The sequence below is a fragment of the Cicer arietinum genome, chromosome 5 (genome assembly GCF_000331145.2).
Source record: "Cicer arietinum cultivar CDC Frontier isolate Library 1 chromosome 5, Cicar.CDCFrontier_v2.0, whole genome shotgun sequence".
In the NCBI taxonomy this organism is placed as follows: domain Eukaryota; kingdom Viridiplantae; phylum Streptophyta; class Magnoliopsida; order Fabales; family Fabaceae; genus Cicer; species Cicer arietinum.
Genome location: NC_021164.2, coordinates 66148286 through 66158314, shown reverse-complemented (window position 1 = coordinate 66158314; position 10029 = coordinate 66148286). Strand labels below are relative to the sequence as shown.

Here is a 10029-nt window from a genome sequence, read left to right as displayed (position 1 = left end):
AACTGAACTGGTTTAAGAACCGAATTGTTTTTGAACTGATTTTGTAAAATTAGAACTGAACCAAACCGGTTTTTCAATTTAAAAAACCAAACCTAACCAGTTTTTTTATAAAAAAAACCGAACCGAACCGGTTTTTATTTCAAAAAATTTGAACTGAATTTTTTTAGAAGTAATTAGGGGTAATTATGTAAATTTTGGCCTATATAAACAAAAAAATTAAGTTAAACCAATTCGGTTCGGTTCAAAATAATAAACCGGTTCACTACTTTTATAAACCGGTTCAGTTCGATTCTTTGAACTGGAAACCGGTTCGGTTCAGTTTTTCCAAAATAAAAACTAGTTTGATTCAATTTTCAAATGGTTCTAGTTCAGAACTGAACTTTGCCCACCCCTACTACATGTAACAAAACCAAGAAATATTCATGCAAAACTGGCTAATGATACTAAGAAATTAGCTTTTATATAGATAAAGGCAATACTGTTGACTCCTCTAATTGATTAAAAAGATAGACAATGCATCTATACAACAAACTATTGTAAATACAGAAAAATATGTCCAAAAATTGTATACTTTCCTGCAATAACAATAAAGATATATAAATCTCATCACATGAACTTATAAAATAATATAGATACATCTCTTGCCTTTAAAATAGAAGAAACAATTTTGAAATTTAACAAAATATTCTAAAGGCATTCGAGATAATTAACAATTGGTTAAAAATTTAAGATCCAAACAGTATTTAGTAATTAGTTATCTTTATTAAAAATAAAAACAGCAATTCTATATAAAATTTCCTAACGATATACTTAGTGGGTTGAAATAATCAAGGGAACACATGTGCATAATAAATTTTACGTAAAATAAAGAGGAAGAGCTTTTATGTTTTTATGTTGTTGTTCTTTCAAGTTTTCACTTTCATTATAGAGGGTGTATATAGAAAAATTGGATGAGAAGATTAGAGATCAATAATCTATTTATAAACATTCTACCATAATTTTTTTTTTTTTTAATATTCATTATCACTATTATAATAATATACATAAAAGTTTTCATCTTTCATATGCATAATTTATGAGCCACTAACATTAAGTTATGGTGTTTTATGTGTATAACTCATGAACGATTTCAAATAAGTTGGATCACTTAATATAATTTTTATGAAAAATTATTATATTTTCTCACTTTATCCAAACAATCAATTCACTACTCAAAAGAGTCAATTCTAAAATTTCGAATAAGTTGGATTACTTAATCTAATTTTTATGATAAAATTATTACATTATCTCACTTGATCCAAACAATCAACTCATTAACCAAAAGAGTCAAATTCTAAAATTTCCTAAACAAATAAACATGTGAATCATATTCACAATTCCTCTTATATTGGGTATTACCATCTATGAATTACAACATGCCCAATATTTTAACTATTATACAATAGACAATGAAGCTTAATGAATAAATCTAACATTTATTATTGGTCCAAAATGAAATATATTCACTCAAAAACTAAAGTGCACATGAATATTTTATTAACATATTGTATGTATACACACAATCATAAAATGGAACCAAGTCTCATTTTCTCCACACGATCCTTGAATTTTATTGGTGGCATGCCCGGCCAAAAGATTAATGATCATGAAATCAATGCTAATATGATCAATCACCACTATTTTATATTTAACTATGTCTCTATTAGCTAAGTATATGTCGATATATTTTGACTTTCACTTTTTTGTTCTTAGTCATAAGACAACAACTGAATGACCGCATGCAATTTTACAAAAGTCTGGAAATAAAATCTACGATTCTAAGCTCTGAAATAAAAATTTTAAGTCATACACTATAAGAGGTAGTCTCAAAACAGGAGAGACAAAATCTTTTATTTGAAATCTCTCTAGAATCATATTGATATAGATGGTTCTTGTGATAGACCTAAAATATCTCGAAGTGTAACTTCTGGATCTTAATGCTAATTGCATAAGATATCTCACATGTAACCTTCATTTCAATTTTTTTAGGGATCTCCATGCATAGATATCATTTGAAGCAAGTAGAACATCATCCACATATAATACAAGAAAATAAATTTTACTCCCATTGACCTTTTGGTAAATATATGCATTGATCCATCAGATTTTTTACAAATGCAAATGAAGAAACTATTCTACGGAATTTAAAATACCATTGACGAAAGACTTATTTAAACTATATATGAATTTTTTAAATTTGTAAACCAAATGCTGATGTCAAAATGGAGGCATATTTATCCAAATTGCTTGAATTGGCAATCTAAACATACCATAAAATAAATCTTATAACATAAAAATTAATTGTAGGCTAAATTTTTATTTTAATAAAATTTATTTAAATTTTATGATGGACTTGTCAAATTATATACACAATTTCATACCTTATGCATATAAAATAATTTGATTGTTTATCCAAACTTTACTTTATGATAAAATTATCAAATTATGTGATCATAATCTATGTGAACAAGTTATGAAAATAAATTGACATTTGATTCTAATTAATCACACAAGTATAATAAAAATTTATGTTTGATAAAGTTCATTATACCACGTACAATTAATTACAATATTATGTATAGTTCCTTATGTGGTCTAAAAACTTTAGAATAATTTTAATTAATTAAAGGTATTTGTGGCTAATTTAAAAATAATCAAAATTATTAAAAATCACTAAACATAAAAACTAAATTATATGAGAGTAACAAAATTATTCACTATAAGATATAGTGTAATAATTAATAAAATTATCATATAATATTATGTATTTGATTTAATATACGCATGAAAAAATTTTTTTTAATATAATTATTCATGCTAAAAAAAACCAAATAAAGGGAAAAATATAATGGTATAAATATCATATAAACAATTATATTACACAAGCATTTTTTCTTCTCAGCAGTTAAAAACCATATCAACTGCATTGTTTCACTCGGGCTCAAAACCTCAATAGTTTGCTTTTTCCTACATCTTTTTAGATAAAACCAAATACATAACATTTATTTAAAAATATATATTAGAATGAATATTAGTGAGGTGAGCACATGAGATCATTTTTTTTCCTTCATCTTTAACCTTAAACAGGTCGGTTTGACCTGTTTGCAATTCTTTTTGCGACCCAATTCATTATATGAGTTTTAGATATAATTTCATACACTATAACTCACTGAAAACACATAAAACCAATGAATTAAATATTTTCTATGGCAGAGGCAAATAAAGCTCTTATATCAAATATAAGAAAATTTACGAACATTTATTTATTTTTCTAAAATAAAATAGAAACGCTAGTCACCAAATGCATAATAAATTTTGTGCATAAAATAAAAACATCCAACCATTGTTACAAAGAGAAATAGCTTCAACTTTTTATATTATTGGTTATTTCAAGCTTCCATTCTCCCACTATAGATGATGTATAGAGACAAATTGAATGAAAAATTTACGGACCAATAATCTATTTATAGATAGTATACCATCAATAATGTATTGAATATCCATTGTCACTATGATAATGTACATGAAAACTATGATATTTCATATGCATAACTTAAGAACCACTACAGTTAAACTATAGTCTTTCATATACATAATTCATAAACCACCATAAAGTAGAGCTTGTAATAATTTAAATCACTTGATATAATTTTTAAATCCACTTAACAAATAATTAAATAGAACTATGGAACTCTAGCATAGGAGAATATTCACTTTTTTTTTAAATATCGTCTATGATATAAAAAACAACAACTTCACCTTGTGAGATTACTATTGAAATTGATTAAGTCACTGAAGATAACATGCAAAGGGAAAACAATAGTACTTTTTTTTTTTTCAATTGTAAATACTCTGACCCCTTCCAAGACTCCAGAAAAAGAAAGTTGTCTGGATTAAATGGTTTGGTACTCGATAATGGCCATATGTTGTGGGATTAATTTGTGCATATAAATCAAGTTCAATCGAATTTTGTGACAAGTTTATCAGTCATAGTTCTAGTCATTATCGTATGACCCTAAACTCTTAATATATAAAGAAAGAGAAAAGTCGTTGAATAAAAAATATAAAGAACATATTTTGTTCATTAACGGAAGATGTGAGACTTAACTCAAGAAATTTTATTTGGTACCTTTTAAATTATACCCATATAGTTTTGATTTCTTCGTTATAGTGGACAAAAATGTTACATCTCATGTGCCACCACTAAGTTTCAAAATTGAAAGATTGAAGGTGGTTGGTACAGGTGAATTGGAGATCATATATTTAGATTATGAGGTACAAAATTAAAAAATTGAAAATGTTTAAATTTTATACATATGTCGAAATACGGGTAATGAATGTGTCATTCGGTCAAAAAAAAAAAAATGCGAAGTGGATTAAATCATACATAGTTCACAACAGAAGTGATTGAAAAGCGTATTCACGTTAGAGAAAACGAGTGTAGTAAAATGGTTACATGAGAGAGAAAAGGAAAAAAGAAAAAAAGAGAATAATTAAATAAGTGTGTTATTGCATAAGAGAAAATGAGGGGAATAGAATAGAATAGACCACACATTATTATTAACGCCAGACGTGTTTAATAAGTTGTTGTCCTTCTCTCATATAAAAAAGTGGAGTACAATGAATTTGTCCCTATTCACATATTTTTTTTAAATAATATTGTTGTTGACGAAAATCACAAACTACATACTTTACGATTAACACCGATGGTTCTTTTGTATGATTAAATTTACAGCAACGATTAAAAACACAATTCACGTACTTCATGATGATATAGACCGTTAATGCAATTTGTTTCTTTCTCTCTATTTTATAAACTTATAATAAGTTACTTTATCTATCTTTATTATTTTGTTTGTTTTATCACTTAATTAACACTATACCTTTGATCATCAAAATATTTTTAAATAACTATTTATTTTTTTGGATATTTTTCTACTGTATCCTCTTTTAAAAAAAATTAATTATACTTTGTATTAAAATTTATATTCAAAAATATCATACTTTTATTGATCTTCAAGATCGAGATGCAATTATATAGAGAAATTTTTTCACTCATAGGAGGTAACATTATGGGGGTGTTATCATAAATTGACTTTTCTTTTAACAAATAAAAAAATAAAAAATAAAAAAATCAAACAAAATATATTAAATAAACAAAAACATAAGTTGAATGCGGTATTAAGTAAATGTGCCAAATAAAATATTGTACTATGATATTTTAACAATTTCTTCCTATTTTTTATTCTATTATAAATAAATTAGCCATCATATTTTGTTAACAACTCTTTGCTATTTTTCATCCTATTTTGCAGCCTAATAAATAAAAATATAATAAAGTTAGTAAAATAAAACTAAATTATGTAAATAAAATCAAACAAAATAAGTCAAATAAAAAAAATTACAACCCCAAGACTCAAATTATATTAATAATGTGCTAGTAGTTCTAATCAACTCATAATTATTAAGGATCAACCTAGACGAGTTCGGCGACAACCTGGAACTGGGATCATTTAATTGGATATGGTTAATTAAACTTTGGTGTATCTTTTATGTAATGTATTTATTTTTCTATTTAATATATTTTATTTAATTTTATAATTTAATTTTTTTATTTTATTTAATTTATTAGGTTGCAATAAAGAGAAAAATCAGGAGATAGTTGTTAACACAATATGCCGAAAATGCTAAGTTATTTGTAATAGGTTTCAAAATAAGAAAGAATTAATAAAATGTTATAAAATATTATAGCATTTTTGTATACAAAGGGATAATGATTTTTGTTCTCAAAAGAGAATATAGTGAAAGATGTGACCACCTAAAAGAATTTTCTTAACAAAAATTGTTAAATTAATAAAAAAGAAATTGAATTATATTAATAAAATTAAATAAAATATAAAAAAATATTTTAACAATTATTGTTTTCTATTGCAAATAAATTAGCGAATTTGATCCTATTTTGCAACAACTTCATTCTATTTTTCCTCTTATTTTATATCCTAACAAATAAAAATAAATAAAAAATTAAATTATATTACTAAAATTAAATAAAATATATTAAATGAAAAAAATATATTACATACACAAAAAAATATATCAAAGTTTAAGTAACTATGACCACATAAATATTTTTTGTTGCTCTTTATTGAAGATGTATACGTTACCAGAATAACATCAAATAATTTAAAGAATTAAACAAATTCGACTAAGTCTAATGTGGAAACTACAAGAATTTAAGTAGAAATCATTAATAAAATTTTGGTGTATGTTGTGTCATATAATATTTTTTTTACTTTAATATATTTTATTTTATTATTATTTTTTACTTATTAGAATGTAAAATAGAAGAAAGTTATTAAAGTGTAGTTGTTAATTTGTTTGACGTAAATTTAAAAAGTTGTTAAAATATTATAACACATTCTTTTATTTATCAGATCTACTATACAACATTATTATTATTTTCTTATTTAATATATTTTATTTATTTATTAAAAAATATTTAAGTCAGCACGCGATCCATCTCTATTCTATATCTGAAAGGAGAAAAAAAAAATTCCTTGAAAAAATGTAAAGAAGTAAGATTTGTATATAAATTTTGTAGTCTACAACGAAGAATTTTATTTGAAAACAAGAAATACAGCAAAAATAGCCAGAAAAATAACGGAAAACTGATTAGCATTAATACCAAAGAAAAAAGAAAATGAAAGAAAAGGAAAGTAGTAGTCCTACAGACTACAGTTACAATAAACAGTTGGAGGAGAGAAAGTACATGAGTAACCCAACGGATTGAGTAGAGACCAAGAAAAAAACAAACACAAAAACACCAATATTAATAGAATCAAACCCACATCACATTCCACTTTTTCACTTCACTTTCTATCAGTTAGGGTTTCCTTCTTTCTCGCTAATCGCTTCTCCATGAAGAAAACCTCTCCCCCCAACTACACCTCCCACTTCCACCGTCAACCACCGCACGCTGGAAGGTCTCCATGCCCCGTTTACCATTACCGGAAACCCGGTTTCCACTCCAACCACCGCGTCGACCGTCCTCCAGAGCGAAATCCCCCTCAACGAGTCCCCAATTTCATCCTCAAGCTCCACCTCGGCCTCCGCGCCCTCCACCGGGACAACGTCGAGTCTCTCATCAGCTTATGCAAACCTAAGCCAGATAATTTCTCTTTTTACCCCTGCGACGGCGTCGCTGCCTCCCTCAATTTCCTTCAGGCGACGGACGCTCATGACGCCGTCGTTTGGTTTTGGGAATCGCGTCTTTCCGAAGGCCATGATTTCACTCCGGAGCTGATCTCGAACGTTGTGGTTCCTTCCGACAGGATTGAACTCGAAGGTCGTCTCCGAAGCCTTTTCGTGAGCCACGTGAAGGAATTGATGGAAGGGAAGGAAGTTAAGAAGTGGGTGGAGGAATGGGAGCGTTTATCGAAGGAGATCGCGCTTGTTGCAAGCTTGTTGGGTAAACCTTTTCCAATTAGAGTGCAGCAACAGAATATTCAGAGAAAGAAAGGGCTCGATGATGAAAAGGGTTTGGTTGAAAGGAGATTAAAGGAGTTTGAGTATGCAATGGAGTGTATTTTGCACTATCTTGAAGGGGATAATAATGTGGAGAATGGTGATGGTTTTGTTCCTGTGTTTAGGTTTGGTGGAAATTTTGATTGGGGGAAGATTCACTGCTTCATTGTTAGGGAACGTCGCAGACTTCAGGAAGGATTGCCTATTTATGCTTACCGGAGGGAAATTCTTCAGCAAATACATCACCAACAGGTATCTTCCTACAGCTGCTTGAAAAAATGTTTTTTTTTTTTGTTGGTAATTCTTAAATTTGTTCATGGGAAAGGATATAACTATTACAAAATAGGTTATTAAAATTTTGCTAGTTACACCTCTTTTATTTCTGGTTACACCCAAAAATAACCCCGTGCGTTAGTTTGTTTTTAACTAAGTTCATCTAAACTATATGGGTGTAACCGGAAATAAAAGGGTGTAACAAACAAAAGTGACGTTATTAATTGTGGGCTGTGCAAAAAATATTTGTCTTTTTTTTGCCATTTGATGCTATTAATTGTGTTGCTATTTGGAGTATTCTGACTAGAGTATGTGCAGATAACAGTGTTGATTGGAGAGACTGGTTCTGGGAAGAGCACTCAGATAGTGCAGTTTCTCGCTGACTCCGGCATTGGAGCTGACGAGTCAATTGTGTGTACCCAGCCGCGCAAGATTGCTGCCAAGTCATTAGCTCAAAGGGTTCAGCAAGAAAGCAATGGGTGCTATGAAGAAAATTCAATCCAGTGTTATTCATCATTTTCATCCTGCCACAAGTTTGATTCCAGGATATCATTCATGACAGATCATTGTTTATTACAGCAGTACATGAGTGATAGGAATTTATCTGGGATCTCGTGTATCATAGTTGACGAGGCTCATGAAAGGAGCTTAAATACTGATCTGCTGTTGGCGTTGATAAAGAATTTACTTCGTAAGAGGGTTGAGATGCGGCTAATCATCATGTCTGCCACGGCTGATGCAAAGCAGCTATCTGATTATTTCTTTGGTTGTGGAATTTTTCACGTTCTTGGGAGAAACTTCCCTGTGGAAGTGAGATATGTTCCTTCTGACTATGTAGAACATTCTGGTTCTGCTGTTGTAGCCTCATACGTTTTTGATGTTGTCAAAATGGCAACCGAGATTCACAGAACAGAGAATGAAGGAACTATCCTCGCCTTTCTGACCTCACAGGCAGAAGTAGAATGGGCCTGCGAAAAGTTTGAAGCCCTATCTGCAGTTGCTCTGCCCTTACATGGAAAACTTTCGTCTGAAGAGCAATTTCATGTTTTCCAGCACTATCCTGGAAAAAGAAAAGTGATATTTTCGACCAATCTTGCAGAGACATCACTTACAATTCCTGGTGTTAAGTATGTGATAGATTCTGGGTTGGTGAAAGATAGCCGGTTTGATCCTTCCAGTGGGATGAATGTACTTAAGGTTTGCTGGATCAGCCAGAGCTCTGCTAATCAAAGGGCTGGTCGTGCTGGGAGGACTGAGCCTGGCAGGTGCTATAGGATGTACTCTGAAGCTGATTATCGGTCTATGGAACTAAATCAAGAACCTGAGATACGAAGAGTTCATCTTGGCGTAGCAGTTTTGAAGATCCTTGCTTTAGGGGTGAAGAATGTGCAGGATTTTGATTTTGTGGATGCTCCAAGCTCTAGCTCTATTGAGATGGCAGTCAGGAATTTAATTCAATTAGGATTCATTAAACTGAACAATAAAGTTTATGAACTAACCTATGAAGGTAGGTACTTGGCAAGGATGGGGATTGAACCTAGGCATGGTAAACTTATTCTTGGCTGTTTCCAACTTGCTTTGGGCAGAGAAGGCATTGTCCTTGCTGCCATGATGCCCAATGCTAGCAACATATTTTGCAGATTTGGTAATGAAGGTGATAAACAAAGATCTGATTGTCTCAAAGTGCAATTTTGCCATTCCGATGGTGACCTTTTTACTCTACTCTCTGTGTACAAGGAATGGGAAGCTCTGCCTCGAGATAGAAAAAATAAATGGTGTTGGGAAAATAGCATCAATGCCAAATGTATGAGGAGATGCCAAGACACAGTTTTGGAGTTAGAATCTTTCCTAGAGCGCGAACATGGCTTTGTTGTTCCAAGTTACTGGCGTTGGGATCCTCTTATGCCTTCTATTCATGATAAGAATTTGAAAAAGGTTATACTGTCCTCACTTGCTGAAAATGTAGCCATGTTCTCTGGACGCAATCAACTTGGTTATGAAGTAGCACAAACTGGACAACATGTTCAACTGCATCCATCTTGTTCCTTGCTCGTATTTGGTCAGAGGCCTAGTTGGGTGGTTTTTGGTGAGCTTCTCTCAGTGTCTAATGAATATTTGGTTTGTGTGAGTGCTATTGACTTTCAATCACTAGACAGCCTTCAACCTCCTCCCTTGTTTGATTTTTCCAAGATG

At 30.4% G+C, this 10029-nt stretch overlaps 1 protein-coding gene across 1 annotated transcript in view; it reads left to right on the top strand.

Annotated features, from left to right (window-relative positions):
• Positions 1-6788: 6788 nt before the first annotated feature.
• LOC101513809 (ATP-dependent RNA helicase DEAH11, chloroplastic) overlaps positions 6789-10029 on the top strand; it is a 7452-nt gene continuing 4211 nt past the window's right edge. The window contains exons 1-2 of the mRNA XM_073368960.1: positions 6789-7815; positions 8155-10029. Coding sequence (XP_073225061.1) covers positions 6958-7815; positions 8155-10029 — 2733 coding nt within the window. The 5' untranslated portion in view covers positions 6789-6957. The remainder of the gene's footprint in view (positions 7816-8154) is intronic.